General features: G+C 43.1%; 1 protein-coding gene across 2 annotated transcripts in view; it reads right to left on the reverse strand.

Annotated features, from left to right (window-relative positions):
* Nucleotides 1–16,544, reverse strand: part of LOC308101955 (protein NLRC3-like) — a 47,577-nt gene extending 31,033 nt beyond the window's left edge. For both annotated transcript variants that reach the window (XM_080451507.1, XM_080451508.1), the window contains exons 1-8: nucleotides 16,434–16,544; nucleotides 16,065–16,148; nucleotides 13,503–13,586; nucleotides 10,421–10,516; nucleotides 4,598–4,663; nucleotides 4,337–4,462; nucleotides 3,675–3,800; nucleotides 1,647–1,730 (exon numbers count right to left, since the gene is read on the reverse strand). In XM_080451507.1, the coding sequence (XP_080307633.1) occupies nucleotides 1,647–1,730; nucleotides 3,675–3,800; nucleotides 4,337–4,462; nucleotides 4,598–4,663; nucleotides 10,421–10,516; nucleotides 13,503–13,586; nucleotides 16,065–16,129 (647 nt within the window). In that variant the 5' untranslated portion in view covers nucleotides 16,130–16,148; nucleotides 16,434–16,544. The remainder of the gene's footprint in view (nucleotides 1–1,646; nucleotides 1,731–3,674; nucleotides 3,801–4,336; nucleotides 4,463–4,597; nucleotides 4,664–10,420; nucleotides 10,517–13,502; nucleotides 13,587–16,064; nucleotides 16,149–16,433) is intronic.
* Nucleotides 16,545–17,825: the final 1,281 nt, after the last annotated feature.

Below are 17,825 nucleotides of genomic sequence, written 5' to 3' on the forward strand. Positions count from 1 at the left end.
ACAGATCATAGACTGTATGGGTCTATGTCTCCATCAGACATGTTACAGATCATAGACTGTATGGGTCTATGTGTTCATCAGACATGTTACAGATCATAGACTGTATGGGTCTATGTGTCTATCAGACATGTTACAGATCATAGACTGTATGGATCTGTGTGTCCATCAGACATGTTACAGATCATAGACTGTATGGGTCTATGTGTCTATCAGACATGTTACAGATCATAGACTGTATGGGTCTATGTGTTCATCAGACATGTTACAGATCATAGACTGTATGGGTCTATGTGTTCATCAGACATGTTACAGATCATAGACTGTATGGGTCTATGTGTTCATCAGACATGTTACAGATCATAGACTGTATGGGTCTATGTGTTCATCAGACATGTTACAGATCATAGACTGTATGGGTCTATGTGTCTATCAGACATGTTACAGATCATAGACTGTATGGGTCTATGTGTCTATCAGACATGTTACAGATCATAGACTGTATGGGTCTATGTGTCTATCAGACATGTTACAGATCATAGACTGTATGGGTCTATGTGTCTATCAGACATGTTACAGATCATAGACTGTATGGGTCTATGTGTCTATCAGACATGTTACAGATCATAGACTGTATGGGTCTATGTGTCTATCAGACATGTTACAGATCATAGACTGTATGGGTCTATGTGTCTATCAGACATGTTACAGATCATAGACTGTATGGGTCTATGTGTTCATCAGACATGTTACAGATCATAGACTGTATGGGTCCATCAGACATCAGTCATAGATAGACCCTATTTAATACTTTGAATATTTGAAAATAGCCAATGTACAAGCTCACAACGTGTCGAATCGCGACCTGTTTTGAGCTTATAGATCGGCTATTTTTTAAACAAATTTAGAACATGTTTTTGTTTGTTTGTTTTGTGGAGTATCGCTGGGAAACTGCCCGACAGGTAGGCATCTCACCAGGGAGAAACAGTGGGAGAGAGACAGAGAGAGGCCAAGCAGGTGGCCAACGCAGCCTAGGCCACGTCATCGAGGGGCCTAGCTACCTCTCCTCATCATGAATCAGCCCCAACTCAGCGCACCTGCGATGACCGGGGCTGTAAGTGGCTGGCACTGTGAGTGTGTATGTGGTTTGTGTAGATGTGTGTAACACTGTGAGTGTGTATGTGGTTTGTGTAGATGTGTGTAACACTGTGAGTGTGTATGTGGTTTGTGTAGATGTGTGTAACACTGTGAGTGTTGTATGTGGTTTGTGTAGATGTGTGTAACACTGTGAGTGTGTATGTGGTTTGTGTAGATGTGTGTAACAGTGTGAGTGTGTATGTGGTTTGTGTAGATGTGTGTAACACTGTGAGTGTGTATGTGGTTTGTGTAGATGTGTGTAACAGTGTGAGTGTGTATGTGGTTTGTGTAGATGTGTGTAACACTGTGAGTGTGTATGTGGTTTGTGTAGATGTGTGTAACAGTGTGAGTGTGTATGTGGTGTGTGTAGATGTGTGTAACACTGTGAGTGTGTATGTGGTGTGTGTAGATGTGTGTAACCGGGTAGGAAGGGGTTTATGTAGGATGAATGTATTGTCACAGAAACATGTTTTATAAATGAATGGTTGGTGAATGAGTCTCAGTGATCTTACCTTGAGTCTGGTGGTTTGTCTTCATTGCTGGTTCCCTCCTCCACTCTGTCCCCAGAGACACTCATCTTCTGGACTTTAACACATCTATGATGCACAGAGAACACAAAGAAGACACACTTACAAGCTGTACTCAGTAGTGATGCACGGGCCGACCCGTTACCCGCAGGTCCCGCGGGTCAACCTGTGGGGCGGGCGGACGAGTCAAGATTTCAGAGGCAATTATGCGGGCTGCGGGTGTAGCGGGTCGACGCCACTCTCACACGCAAAAAATAAAAAAAATAATCAAATGCTCTTGTTTTGTCTTTATTCCTAATAAGAATAAGAATAAGAATACACAGTTTGAATACACTTGGGGACGTATATACTTGAAGATTATTATTACCTTCATGATTTGCAGTTACAGAATTATGGGAGCAGGCTAAAGGTTGTAGGCATACCTCCGGTACCTGTGTTATGATCCGTACTAGTTCCGCTTACGTCAATTTGGCGCGAGGTCACAGAGAGATCAGAAAAAAAGGTAAAAGTGATGCGTGGAAGAGGTTCAGGCAGGTTCTCATGCCCGATGACACAATTGCAGATTACGCTATTTGTTTGAAATGCGAGGCGCTGTACAAATATGATAGCCACAAATTGGGAACGTCTAACATGAAACGCCATTCATGCCCCGAAGGCCCTAACCAGAAGCCCCAACAAAGAGTCCCATCAAATCAGCCCTTGGTGTCCACGTTCATGAAGAACGAAATTGAAAGCGAAATCTAAGCTTGTGGTTGAGTTTGTGGACTTCTGCTTCGCTGACCTGCGGCCAGTTGATGTGGTGTCTGGTAAGGGATTTAATAGTGTTGCACAAGGTCTAATAAATATTGGGGCACGTTATGGGGCAGTGGAAGCGGACTCTGTCATGCGACCTAAGAACACGACTAACGACGTAGGAAACGACATAGGAAACGACTACCACGACCTAAACGACTTAAGCCACGACAAGCCAAAACGTCGGTTGAGGTCGCTAGCGGATCCCGCGTCTCCTGCCAGGGTGAGACAGTGGCCAATGGAATTGCAGGAAAAAACTGTCAATTTGATCTGAAGTCCGTCTGTGTGGTAGTTGGTCTTACTGCCGTCATGCGAGTGTTAAACAACACCTGGACAGTGTCCAGACAAAGACCACTGCCCATGCCGCGCTGATCGGCCGTCCAGCCACCACAAAGACACCGCTTATCTCCACCGAGGCTCTGGTGTTCCACCGCTGAGTACTGGGCCCCGGTCTGGAGCCGTAGCCCTCATGTCAAGGAGCTGGATGCTGCCCTCAACACCGCCCTACAGACTGTCTCTGGATTCCTACTAGCCAACTGCCTGTCCTCACTGGGATCGCTCCAGCAGAGCTCAGACCAGAACATGTGAGAACATGGTTTTCACACATGAGTTATGAGCCGCCAAACTCTCATAAATCATGTTTTGGGGTGAGCGTTCGGCGAAACTGTCAATCAAAATGACTGTACTGGCCAATCACGAGAGTCTTTTCAGGGACTTGGCAAAACACAAAACACATAACAGCTGTATATAAGACAAAAAACACATAACAGCTGTATATAAGACACAAAACACATAACAGCTGTATATAAGACACAAAACACATAACAGCTGCATATAAGACACAAAACACATAACAGCTGTATATAAGACACAAAACACATAACAGCTGTATATAAGACACAAAACACATAACAGCTGTATATAAGACACAAAACACATAACAGCTGTATATAAGACACAAAACACATAACAGCTGTAAATAAGACACAAAACACATAACAGCTGTATATAAGACACAAAACACATAACAGCTGTATATAAGACACACATGGGATCTGCGGGGGAAACTGGACAACATGCAGGGGCAATTCTGCAAATAGACCCCATGGCCAGTCATTTGGGATCAATATAAGTAGGAAATAAAGGCTATATGTTATTTTAGTCCGGACTTGTCCTTTAATAACATGAACCAACATTAATTCAAGTTTACAATGATCTTACTTTGAGTGTGAAGGTCCAGGTTCATCACTGACGTCTGAAGATAGTCCAGTAGAAGAGAGAGAGTAGATGCCACTTGTTGTTGTGCTGCTGGGAGCTGGAGAGACTGGTCTCTGACTCTGGTCATCTCTGGAATCATCGCAATCACACAACACTGGTTCATCAACCCGATCTCACACAACTTAGTATACATTGCATGGAGTGTCATTCCGTGCAGAGACAACTGGAAAACCCCAAAATCTGTGCATAGACGCCTCTCATCTCCCCCATTGACTAAACCATTTCGGAGGCGCGCAGTCTCAAGCGAACTGGAGCCACGTGAGAGACCACTGAGTGAGCTGAAGCCAACAAGTTGCCGTCTCGAGCGTTGCAACGTTCGATTGAGCCTACTCAGCGCCGTTTGAGTTATGTACAGATAGGCACAGAATGGTAAATCATGTTGTGGGGACTGCTCTGCTTCTTGGTTGCAACCGGTTACGCTCACCGTGGGACTCGCCGTACATATGCACAGATTTTCGGGTTTTCTAGGCGGTTATGCACGGAATGACGCAAACTGGGTTTGTGCAATGTATACTAAGTTGTGTGAGATCAGGCTGGGTTCATACATCCCATTCCTGATGAAAACTCCTTGAACTAATATGAATGAAAGTTTACAATGATCTTACTTTGAGTGTGAAGGTCCAGGTTCATCACTGACGTCCGAAGAGAGTCCAGTAGAAGAGAGAGAGTAGATGCCACTTGTTGTTGTGCTGCTGGGAGCTGGAGAGACTGGTCTCTGACTCTGGTCATCTCTGTTATCATCACAATCACACAACACTGTTTCTGTCACCTCTGTTACCATCACAATCACACAACACTGGTTCATACAGTACATTCCTGATGAAAACTCCATGAACCAACATTAATTAAAGTTTACAGTTACTTACTTTATCTGGGAGTCTAGTTCATTGCTGTGTTCTGGAGACTCTGGTGTCTGTCTCTGGTCGTCACTTCTGGAATCATAACAATCACACAAACATGGGCCTCATTCACCAATACCTTCACACGTTTTCTTCTTACATTTCCTCTTAAGTGAATTCCTAAGAGAAATCGAGTCAGATTCATGAAACATTCTTAAAAGCAGAATTATAACCATGTTCTTATGATGATGAATCCCAATCCTCGTAACTTGAAGGGGTGTGACAGGTAATCCTAATTATCATAGGTAGACGCCCCACCTATCCTAATTAGCATCCTAATAACCATAGGGAGCCGCCCCACCAGTCACACCTGTGTGTGATCACAGGAAATCCCACACAGAAATAAAGTTTAGAGAATGAAGTAAAGAATACCTAAACTAAAGTCTAAAGATGGCGGAACACCAGTCTCCAAACATTTAAAAAAAGTATTAATAGTTCTGTGGAGGTACTTCTGAAGTGAGAAGCAAATTAGTTAATTTAATTAATGAATGTATTTTATTATTTATCTCACATCAATCAACATATCACCCCTAGACATCAATGTAAATCTGCTGAAATTATCACATTTGCTAAATGTTATCCATATTTCATGTTCAGGAGTAGCGTTAGTAGTGGATATAAAACCTTTAATTACTGAAAGCTGGTGGGTGGATATGGAGGGGCTTTAAGGTAGCAGCTGCTTGGTATGTAATGGGGTGGAAATAGGGGTGTGGCGGGTGATATGGTGGTGCGAGGGGGGTGTAGGGGGCTGTGTGGGGGGTATGGGATAGGTATAGGTAGGAAAGGGACGGGGAAATGGGGGTGTTAGGGCTGCCGTGGATATGGGGGTGGGGGTGTGGGGGTGATGAGGGTGGGTGGGGTGGGGGCTTCTGGGGCGGGTATGGGGCTTGGGCTTCAACTCAACCGGTTCTGTTCGGGTTGGACAGTCATTTTCAGAACCGTTGAAAACTCTAAAGCAGTGGTTCATATTCATTTTCATGTCAAGGACCCCCAAATTTCTGCAGATTAAAGCTCTTCACGGCCTCCCCGATTCTGACAGGACCCGAGAACCGCACTGGTCATACCCGAGTGGATCAGAGAAGACCTGTAGTATGCCTACTGTGTGTGTGTGTGTGTGTGTGTGTGTGTGTGTGTGTGTGTGTGTGTGTGTGTGTGTGTGTGTGTGTGTGTGTGTGTGTGTGTGTGTGTGTGTGTGTGTGTGTGTGTGTGTGTGTGTGTGGCTGCACTGATCAGGAGAGAAACGCAATGAAGTGCTGTTTAATTTGTGTGTGGAGTTTTAGACAGACCTAGGATCGGGTTTAGTGCAGCAGCGACATGAATGGCTGTGCATCTTATGTGATGTTTTAGGCTGGTTTAAGATCAGATTACTGCAGTGAAAAAAGAAAACCTTTTGTCACACATATTAAATTAATACCTCTGCGCATATTTAGGGCCCGAGCACTGCACAGTATGGGGGCGAAGCCCTATTGAAACGGCAATGATAATTACGGGGCCAGGCTGCCAGCATGGCTCCTGGCCCCGTCTTAATGTTGCCTTTATTCCGTCACTTCTGCCACTTTTGCCAGTTCTGGCTTAACCGTGCATACGCTTTTTACGAAACTCGGCCATATGGTAGATGGTCATGAAACTCATGCCCTGTTTGACCTACAGCCATGAAACTTTGATACACACATGTGTCTCCTCATGCTGAACAACTTTCACACTCTGACTTTTGAACTTGACCTTTAGATCTCCCACCATTTTGAATTATATGAAAAACAGTTCAAATCTATCTCCTCCTGGGATTTTTGAGTAATCTGCACGAAACGTTTTACACATGAACTTTGGACCTATGCCGACAAAATGATGGGGGCGGATTTTTTCTAAGTGAATGAGCTTTAATGAGCCAATGAATATTGGAATTTTATGACAATCATTCATCTGCCCCTAACACATACATGCAGACTCACATTTCTTTGAAAATTTGCAGTAATGTAGAGGGTCATTCCAAATATCACTGAAACCAATCTTACTCCAATTGGCAAACGGGGGCGCTATAGCATTTTTTTTAAAACGCAAACTTTAAACAGGCAAAAGTCATGCCTCGTTTGTCCGACAGCCATTAAACCTGCTTACACATGTGCCTTGACTCATGAGGAACACATCACGTTGACCAGTGAGCTCCGCCCTTAGATTGTCCGCAATTTTGAGAAGTTTAAAAAACACTTAAACCAAGGATTTTTCAGCTATTTGCGTGAAACTGTATTATCTGTGTGATCTCCTTTTTCACAGGTCTTTGTCTGTTGGTTCAATGACTTCTCGCTTAAGCGGGTGCCTTATAACCTCAAGTTCGCCAGTTCAAGCCTCACTTGATGCAGACTTCATTTAAGATGCATTGCACACAACATGATTGTGTCAATTAATGCATGTGCAATCGTTAAAGACAACTGTAACGACGGGTCGCCGTTACTAGAACTAACTCATATTCAAACACAGCTCTGCATAGGTATTGTATAGGTAAAGAAAGACACAGATTGTAACAAATGCATTTATTGAAGTTATGGGGGGTGGGGGCAGTGTGTTTCACTCTGAAGGTGCGGATTTCATCATACACCTATGAAAGAACAGAAAGGCCACATTAGTAGGACTCCACAGTAGTAGCATACTTTGAAATTGACATGTATAATGGGAATGTGAATCTCTGATATCTAAACTTACCTCTGTCTGTTCTCCCCCCTTCCCAGTGTGGTGTTCGGGCCAAAGAGTTCCCTCCGGCAACACACACCCTATTTATTAGTTCCGGGAGGGTGATACCAAGTGGGAAGTGGAGAGAGGGGAGATCGGCATCCACTGTAATTAATTGAACCATGTATATGGGGTGGGTATATTTAGAAGGCTCAGTGGGAATTGTAAATATGTATTGAGGGTGCATATACAGTGGTCTAGTGTTTTAAGTATAATTGTATTGTGTGTTATAGATGTGGGAATATTTTGGAGGTACCTGGGGAATGGTAGGAGCTAGCCAGGTAATGGGGACCCACCTATAAAAGGCAGTCAGTCTATGGTATGTGAGATGAGCTGACAGGATGTGCCCAATACTTGTCAATGAGAAAAAAGATAAAAAAATAAAGACTTCATGATTGAAGGTCGCTACTGGACTGGTCTCCACTGATTTGCTGCCTTGGCCGCTCGAGCAATCTTACAATAACATGAAATGCTTATTTGAGAGTATGTTTTTCAATGTATGACATACTTCATTCTGAAAATAGCCAATCTACAATCTCAAAACTTTTCAGATAGCAACGTGTTTCCGAGCTTGTAGATCGGCTGCTTTCACTGGTTTCGGTTCCGAGGAGACATACAATTTCTCTATCGGTAGATGGTCAGGGAACCAGTGATCTAGAGTAGTTAGCAAAACAGAGGCCTGGTCCGTCAGGGACGGAAAGACTTATATATATCAACAAACACTAGCAGGATTATCATATCTCTAGCTCAATGAGAAGAAAGGCTGCCTATGAGTCCGGAGGTCACCAGTTCGATCCCTGTCCCCGACGATGTGTTGAGGTCATCATGATTTGGCATTCGTAGGCTTACGCATAATATTTATTGAGGTTAGGGGTACACATAGTTTTACTGAGGTTAGGGTTAGTGAGGGTTTAAAATGCTCATTTGTTAATTGCATGGTCTTCTTTCTCGCAAGTTGAATCTTCTATGTTTCTATGGCTTATTGTGCATATTACTTATCATTGCTTCTTTCTTTCTTCTCTCTGCAATCACTGGCCCCGTATTATCGCTGCTTGCAGCTATATTTATTATTCTTATTCTTCCCGATTACGAATCGCGTTTTTGAGGGGCAATGTGTACTCCAAATGTTACGCAACATTGCACACACATTACCAGTGGCGAAAAATGAAAAAATACATATAAAAAAAAGGGTGGGGGGGGCGTGGCCTAATGGCTCAATAGCGTCCCCTACAAAAGTTTGTGCTTCAAGCCCCACAATACGGTGTCACCTACATGCATGCTAATTGGTAAACACCTGAATGAATGAACACACCTATCATGTCCCGGCTTACAAAAAAGTGTCCTGGAGCAATGACCAAACAGGAATTTATAGTGGCGTTTTTGTGCATTTCACGCCATTTTCACGGGTTGTACTTTAACAAACTCTAACAAACTAGGCAGATTGTCGGATCCACCTCAAATTCGCTCAGCGTACAGAAAAGACGTTAACGATGAAAAATTATCAAAAGCTTGAGTTTTCGTAAAACGACGTGACCGTGGCGAAGCGTCAAACTTCAACGCCAAACAGGAAGTGAGAATAGCCGATCTACAATTCCTATTGGCTGGGCTTTAAACAGCCATAACTCTAGTTCGCAGCCTGCTACCGAGTACAAATTTGGTATGTGGACTTAGACCACCAATAAGGACGGGCTGTATTTTATCACGCCCGCCCCCTCTGTCTTCCTATTGGCTGGGCTTTAAACAACCATAACTCCAGTTCGCAGCATAGTTTATAGCATAGACACACACACACCACACACCACACACACTCTTATGGCTGTCCATCGATTTCGATGATGACGTTGCTCCAAGAATGGGTTATTGAGGGGGATGGCGGTTGTGCCATTGCATGTGACTATGCAGGCCAATGAGGGGGAGATGACGTCCACGCATGAGAGGGGCCCCTGCAGCGTGAGAGGGGGGCCCCTGCAGCACGCTGGTGTCGCTGCACACGTTGCTGCTTTCTCCTCTCTGTGGTCTGCTCCTGGAGGTGTGCGATGCCCTTGTGACTGGTGGTGCGCCAGGTATGGCGATCAGCAGCCAGGTCTTCTAGTGCCGAGGGTTGGATAGCACAGCGCTTCAGGAGGGTTTTTATGTGGTCCTTGTAGCGTTTCCGCTGTCCCCCGGGAGACCTACAGCCTTCCTGGAGTTGGCCGTAGAGCAGGGGTTTTCAACTGATTTTGACCCAGGGACCACCATCCTGACTGAGAGCAGCCTGAGGACCACCACTATTGTGCGTGGCGGGTCCATCATAGACCCACCCCACACAATAGTGGTGGGGGGTTCATGCACCACAGGCAGCTGGAGAAAATAGCTATAATATCAATATAATATATCATAAAATACAGTGATTTAGTTTGAATATGATGGAATATGATAAAGGATTACTGTGATTATGGTAAGCTCACATTTCATATCACACACACACACCATACAGTAAGAACTCCTGTAAGTTATTAAAAGTTTTACTTTTTCTTTTTTTTAAATACAAAAAAAAACATGCATGGCCAGGGACCACCTGCGGTCCGCGGACCACCAGTTGAAAACCCCTGCCGTAGAGGATCTGTCGGGGGAGCCTCTGGGTGGGCATGCGGAGTACATGCCCCACCCAGCGCAGATATCTTTGCGCAAGGAACACTTGAATGCTGGGTGTTTGGGTCCGGTCATAGATGTCCACATATGGGACCCTGTCCTCCCAGGTCAGACCCAGGATCCGTTGTAGGCAGCGGATGTGGAATCTCTCCAGGATTCTGACGTGCCTTTGGTATGGGGTCCAGGCTTCCGAGCCATATAGCAGTGTGGACAGAATAACTGCTGTGTATACAGCTGCCTTGGTGGAAACTGTCAGGTTTCTACTGAGGAAGACCCTGGTTTTGAGCCTACCGAAGGCAGCAGATGCTAAACCAACACGGACCTGGATGTCATGGTCGATGTTACATGTGGGGGAACATGTAACATCGCGCACACACACACACACACACACACACACACACACACACACACACATTTACAATTTCTTTATCCGACCTTTTTGTTGCATTTCTTGTTTTTCTTCTCAGTCTTCGCCGTTGTGTTCTTGTTAGAGAGTTTGGACCCACACCTTCCACCATCACTTCAGAAACACTGTTGAAGGATTCATTTGAATCAAATTAGTGTTTTTATCCATTTATACTTATATTAACCTTGACCCTTGAAATGCAGTCCCAGTGAAATATGGATATCATACACACAGATATAAAATAATGTCTGGGAGGGAAAAGCTTCAGGTGTGTTGAACTACAAAAAGAAGTGTTTTCATTAAGAGGGCTTCACACAAGACATCTAGGAAGGGTTAGGGTTATTTCACAATGTAAAACAAATACACTTTTTGGCCCTACATCCCAAAGCAACCAGGATGCCAATATTTAGTATTCACATGTAATACTCCTCTATCAGGGGTAGAACAAAATGTGACAGTTTTTTTTCATATCTCTAACCCATTAAAACCGGGAAAGCGTCTGTGTCATTTTAGCTTTGGCTATTCAAAAATAGCAGATGTACAAGCTCACAGCTCCTCCTAGATGGATTGTCGGATCCGCCTCAAATTCGCTCAGCATACACAAAAGACCTTTACGATGAAAAGTTATCAAAAGCTTGAGTTTTCGTAAAACGGTGTGACCGTGGCGAAGCATCAAACTTCAACGCCAAACAGAAAGTGAATATAGCCAATCTACAGTTCCAATTGGCTGGGCTTTAAACAGCCATTACTCCACTTCCCATTATCGAAAACCTACGAAACCAGCTAGGCACGCTTACAGGCTGTAATTGCTAAAGCTATGTAGCCTAACTTTTCAGCTGATTGCCATACAGACCTGTATCGTGGACAGAGCTGCGAGGGCCCGTTCATTGCTGCTTGCAGCTTTAATTATTTATTTTATTTTTGTAGTTTCAGATGTGCTTTTTTGAAGGGGTGTCTGGGTCGAGTCTGTCTCGGAATCTCGGAAATAATCGGGTTTCAGAACAAATTTCACCGGTCCAATTAGGGTCCGGGTCGTTAAAAAACTAAAACGGCTCGGAATCGGACGAAATTGTCACGGGTCAACCCGGGTTTGTTTTGTTATTTGGAAAAAATCTCGGAAAAGGATCAGATTTCTATTTTGGTTCCGGTCCGTTTTTTTAGACCCGTGAAGAGCTCTACTGCAGACCTCATCTGAGAATATGCCAGGGACTCGCATAAGAGAAGATTTCTGCATGTTTCGCAATTTTTCAAGATTAATCAAAATGTTTGGAAAGTAGCTGCTCTACAAGCTCAAAACGGGCAGTAATTTGAAGCATTGTGATCTTGTAGATCAGCTATCCCAGACGAAGTATAAAATAGGGTTAAAGTGGGTAAACTGTTCCTTATTTTGCTGTGGACCCCTGGAACTCCCCAAGGACCCCTGGGGGTCCCCAAAAATATGATAAAAATATGATTGTAACTTAAATCCTATATCATACAATTGTAGAATTGAAGAAAATAAAGTTATTTTGCACAAACATATCAGAACTCAAATGTGCCTTAGAGTGCTCTGTAGTGTAGATTCTGTTCTTACCCTAGAACACATCCCAGATAAGACATAACACATCATAATAACACATCATAACACACCAGATAACACATCCCAGAACACATCCCAGATCAGAAAACATTGCTTTATGCCAAAATCTTCTTGAAAAAAGCATAATAAGTGGGTCCTATGAGAACAAACGGTTGGTGAATGAGGCCCAATATTAAAACTGCGTAATAAGTCCTATAGAGCGTGCCAAAAAATCCTGAAGGGGGCGTCAACAAGTGTCATTTGGTAGCGGCTGACATCTTTGAGGGGTATAAAACAGGTTGACTTAACATTGACCGAAACAAGTATGGCTGCAGCTACTATGCCACGCCCCCCCGTGGTGACGAGACGTTGACACGCACTGTAAGAACAAACGGTTGGTGAATGAGGCCCAATATTAGGCAGGAAAAAAGAACAGAACCGGTTCAACCCTGGTGGAAAAGAGGCCACTGTGTACAACAGGATAATCCTTCAATATTGCTTAAATCATCACCAGTAGAACATTCTTTAATGTTGCTTAAATCATCACCAGTAAACTTGTTTGAAATAAGAACACAAATCTTCACAGAATGAATCCTCTCTGACGTTGACAGAGGGAGAGTCGACCAGCACTCCAAATCATACTTGTCTTTCTGGAGCGCTGTCTTCAGGTTTTACACAAACAGATCACTATACTTATGAGTTACCCATTTACTCCCAAACATTTAATGGACATTTTTTAATGTAAAATTACTGAATGTCAATTGGCGTGCTCTCTCGTTGATTGGAAAAATAATACTCTTTGAACACTTAATTATATAACCTGATACATTTAAAAAATCATGCATAATTTGGAGGGCGGCCGGAAGGACAGCAGCCATTCTTAAGAAGAAATGTGTTCTTAGGACCCAATGCTGTTTTCACCAACATTCTGACATTCATTTTCTTAGCTGTGATTTGTTCTTAGCTAAGATAAGAACAGAATCTATACACACTCAACAGCACTCTTAGGCACATTTGAGTGCTGATATGGTAAATATGCAAAATAACGTTTTCTTCTGTTTTCTTCAATTCTACAATTGTATAATATAGGATTACAATAATATTTTCATCATATCTTTAAAGCAGTGGTTCTCAAAGTGTGGTCTAGGGACCCCCAGGGGTCCACAGCAAAACAAGGTACATTTTAACCACTTTCAACCTATTTTATACTTTGTTTGGGATAGCTGATCTACAAGATCACAACGCATCAAATTACTGCCCATTTTGAAATTGTAGATCGGCTACTTTCGGGGGAAAAAATGATAAAACTTGAAAAATGTTGCAAAAATGCACAAATCTTCTTTTATGAGAGTTCCTGACAGAACATATGTTCAGATGAGGGTCTGCCGCCAAATGCATGGAATTAGGGGGTCCTTGACATGAAAATGTTTGTGCACTGCTTTAGTGTTTTCTACGGTTCTGAAAGATACAATCCAACCCAAATAGACCTGGTTGAGTTGAAGGCCACATGTTTTATAAATGAATGGTTGGTGAATGAGGCTCAGTGATCTTACCTTGAGTCTGGTGGTTTGTCTTCATTGCTGGTTCCCTCCTCCACTCTGTCCCCAGAGACACTCATCTTCTGGACTTTAACACATCTATGATGCACAGAGAACACAAAGAAGACACACTTACAAGCTGTACTCAGGCTGTTAGAACATCCTAACCCGTTAGCTGACTATAAATATAAGGTTCTGAATGAATGCATGAATAAATGAATGAATGAATAAATGAATGAATGAATACATGAATGAATGAATGAATAAATGAATAAATGAATGAATGAACGAATGAATGAATGAATGAATGAATAAATGAAGGTCTGTCGGTCCAATGGTTTCTCGCTTAAGCGTCTGCCTAATCTGAGTTCCCAGAAGTTTTCGCCAGCTCGGCGAGGAACTTCTGGGCCAGAGCCCTGGTATTTGTGGGCAGGATGTAATTTACGCTCAGGATCTGAGCGGACACGCCTCTTACCGGTCTGAGAGCTGTGCAACTCGTCTAAAAAGTCAGATGAGAGGCAAACAGCAGTACACAACGATGGCGGCCGCAATTTCTCAAGGGGAAATTGCTTCCCGTCGATCTTATTTAGATGCAACACCCAGTGCATGTGGATCCCGCCCCCTTTTCTTCATTGGCTGTTGATTTGAATCACAACGTAGTGGCCGCGCCCCTGCTGTCCAAGCTCCGACGCAATGCCTCCCAGACTAGCGTCTGCCTGACAACCGCAACGTCGCTGATTCAAGTCTCACTTCATGCAGACTTCATTTAAAGTGCAATGCAAACAATATGACTGTATCAATGAATTCATGTGAAATTGATAAAGATAATATGAAAGGCTTATTTGAGAGTATGTTTTTTCAATGTATGACATACTTCATTGTGAAAATAGCCGATCTACAATCTCACAACTTTTCAGATAGCAACGTTTTGTGAGCTTGTAGATCGGCTACTTTCGGAAGTTTCGGTTCCGAGGAGACATACAATTTCTCTATTGGTAAATGGTTTGTGAACCAGTGATCCAGAGTAGTTAGCAAAACAGAGGCTTGGTCCATCAGGGAAGGAAAGACTTATAGATGTCAACAGACACTGTCAGGGGGGCCATATATCTAGCTCAATGAGAAGAAAGGCGGCCTATGAGTCTGGAGGTCACTGGTTCGATCCCTGTCCTCGACAATGTGTTGAGGTGATCGTGATTTGGCATTCTTAGGCTTACGCATAGTATTTCTTGAGGTTAGGGGTACGCATAGTTTTACTGAAGTTAAGGTTAGTGAGGGTTTAAAATGCTCATTTGTTAATTGCATGGTTTTCTTTTCCAAGGACGGGTGTTTTTGATGAATCTAACGGCTGACATCTTTGAGGGGTATAAAACAGGTTGACTTAACATTGACCGAAACAAGTATGGCTGCAGCTACTATGCCACGCCCCCCCGTGGTGACGAGACGTTGACACGCACTGTAAGAACAAACGGTTGGTGAATGAGGCCCAATATTAGGCAGGAAAAAATAACAGAACCGGTTCAGCCCTGGTGGAAAAGAGGCCACTGTGTTCAACAGGATAATCCTTCAATATTGCTTAAATCATCACCAGTAGAACATTCTTTAATGTTGCTTAAATCATCACCAGTAAACTTGTTTGAAATAAGAACACAAATCTTCACAGAATGAATCCTCTCTGCCATTGACAGAGGGAGAGTCGACCAGCGCTCCAAATCATACTTGTCTTTCTGGAGCGCTGTCTTCAGGTTTTACACAAACAGATCACTATACTTATGAGTTACCCATTTACTCCCAAACATTTAATGGACATTTTTAAATGGAAAATGACTGAATGTCAATTGGCTTGCTCTCTCGTTGATTGGAAAAATAATACTCTTTGAACACTTAATTATATAACCTGATACATTTAAAAAATCATGCATAATTTGGAGTGCGGCCGGAAGGACAGCAGCCATTCTTAAGAATAAATGTGTTCTTAGGACCCAATGCTGTTTTCACCAAGATTCTGACATTCATGTTCTTAGCTGTGATTTGTTCTTAGCTAAGATAAGAACAGAATCTATACACACTCAACAGCACTCTTAGGCACATTTGAGTGCTGCTATGGTAAATATTCAAAATAACGTTTTCTTCTGTTTTCTTCAATTCTACAATTGTATAATATAGGATGTAAATTACAATAATATTTTCATCATATCTTTAAAGCAGTGGTTCTCAAAGTGTGGTCTAGGGACCCCCAGGGGTCCACAGCAAAACAAGGTACATTTTAACCACTTTCAACCTATTTTATACTTTGTTTGGGATAGCTGATCTACAAGATCACAACGCATCAAATTACTGCCCATTTTGAAATTGTAGATCGGCTACTTTTATACGAGTCCCTGACAGAACATGTGTTCAGATGGGGGTCTGCAGCCAAATGCATGGAATTAGGGGGTCCTTGACATGAAAATGTTTGTGCACTGCTTTAGTGTTTTCTACGGTTCTGAAAGATACAATCCAACCCAAATAGACCTGGTTGAGTTGAAGGCCACATGTTTTATAAATGAATGGTTGGTGAATGAGGCCCAGTGATCTTACCTTGAGTCTGGTGGTTTGTCTTCATTGCTGGTTCCCTCCTCCACTCTGTCCCCAGAGACACTCATCTTCTGGACTTTAACACATCTATGATGCACAGAGAACACAAGGAAGACACACTTACAAGCTGTACTCAGGCTGCTAGAACATCCTAACCCGTTAGCTGACCATAAATATAAGGTTCTGAATGAATGCATGAATAAATGAATGAATGAATGAATGAATGAATGAATGAATGAATGAATAAATGAATAAATGAATGAATGAATGAATGAATGAATGACTGTCCAGGACAACACTAAGGTTCTTGGCCAGAAGTCACCAGATAGTTGTCTATGTAAACAGTGAGATCCTTCATGGATCAGGACTTACCTGTGAAGAAGAGAAGCTCAGTCTGGTCTGGGTTCAGCTTGAGGTGGAGAGAAGAATTCACTGTGAGATGAATGAATGAATGGATGAATGAATGAATGAATGAATGAATGAATGAATGAATGAATGAATGATTGAATGAATGAATGAATGAATGAATGAATGAGGTGAGAAGACATTCAGTGTGACATGTAGATGAGCTCTTCTACCTGAGTGGCAGAGGGGGGGAGGGTCATATTATTAACCCTTTAACCACACAGTGTCATGAGACACACATCATACTGACATTCATTACTTTAGTTGTGTTGAAACTTTAACATGAGGAAATGATACTGACGGACCTCTCACACACACACACACACACACACACACACACACACGGCAGTGGCTCAGGGGTAGAGTGGCCGGGTTGAAGTGATGTGCGGGTCGGGTTTTTCCATGACCCGCCCCGCCCCGCCGCGGAACCCAACCCGCCTCAACCCGCCCCGCGAACCCATATATAAATCTATGGCTCAACCCGCCCCGCGACCCGCGGTGGGAAAAAAAAGATAATCATCATCATAATATCTCAGCTTTATATAGCGCTCTTTTAAGTACCCAAAGTGTCTTTAAATGTCTGCAGTAGCACAACATTGTCATGGGCTAAATAAACAAGCATGTTGTTCAAAATAGTTTTTTTTTTTTTCTCACCCGCAGCCTGCATAATTGCCTCTGAAATCCTGACTCGACCACCCGCGCCGCGGGTTGACCCACGGGACCCGCGGGTTACGGGTCGGCCCGCTCATCACTACCGGGTAGAGTGAACTGGAAACCGCAAGGTTCCCAGTTCGATCCCGGGCTGGGGCGCTCCCCTAGAGTTAGTGTAGAAGTGTCCTTGAGCAAGACACTGAACCCCTAATTGCTCCTGATGAGCAGGTTGGTGCCTTGCATGGTTTCCTCCGCCATCGGTGTATGAATGTGTGTGTGAATGGGTTAATGGCACAATCAATGTAAAGCGCTTTGGATAAAAGCGCTATATAAATGAACCATTTACCATTTACACACACACACACACACACACGCACACACACACGCACACTAAATACTATACTAACATGAACAATAGAACAATAAAACACTGCCATATTGGTTTGTTGAAGAGAGACACATTTCATAATGCTGAATTATAGACCTTCAGCTGATCAATGCATGATGCAACACAACTACACAACAACTACACTAATCCCCATATAAGGCATGACTGCATGGCCCCGCCTGCAGTCACACCTGTGTGTGACTTGTGTTGACAACGTAGTTCAAATCAAATCAAACTTTATTTATATAGCACATTTACAACAGCCCAAAGCCGACCAAAGTGCTGAACATAGTTAAGACAAGGTCATTCAGACACACAGA

Source organism: Gymnoscopelus braueri (genome assembly GCF_963280865.1).
Source record: "Gymnoscopelus braueri genome assembly, chromosome: 15".
NCBI lineage: Eukaryota > Metazoa > Chordata > Actinopteri > Myctophiformes > Myctophidae > Gymnoscopelus > Gymnoscopelus braueri.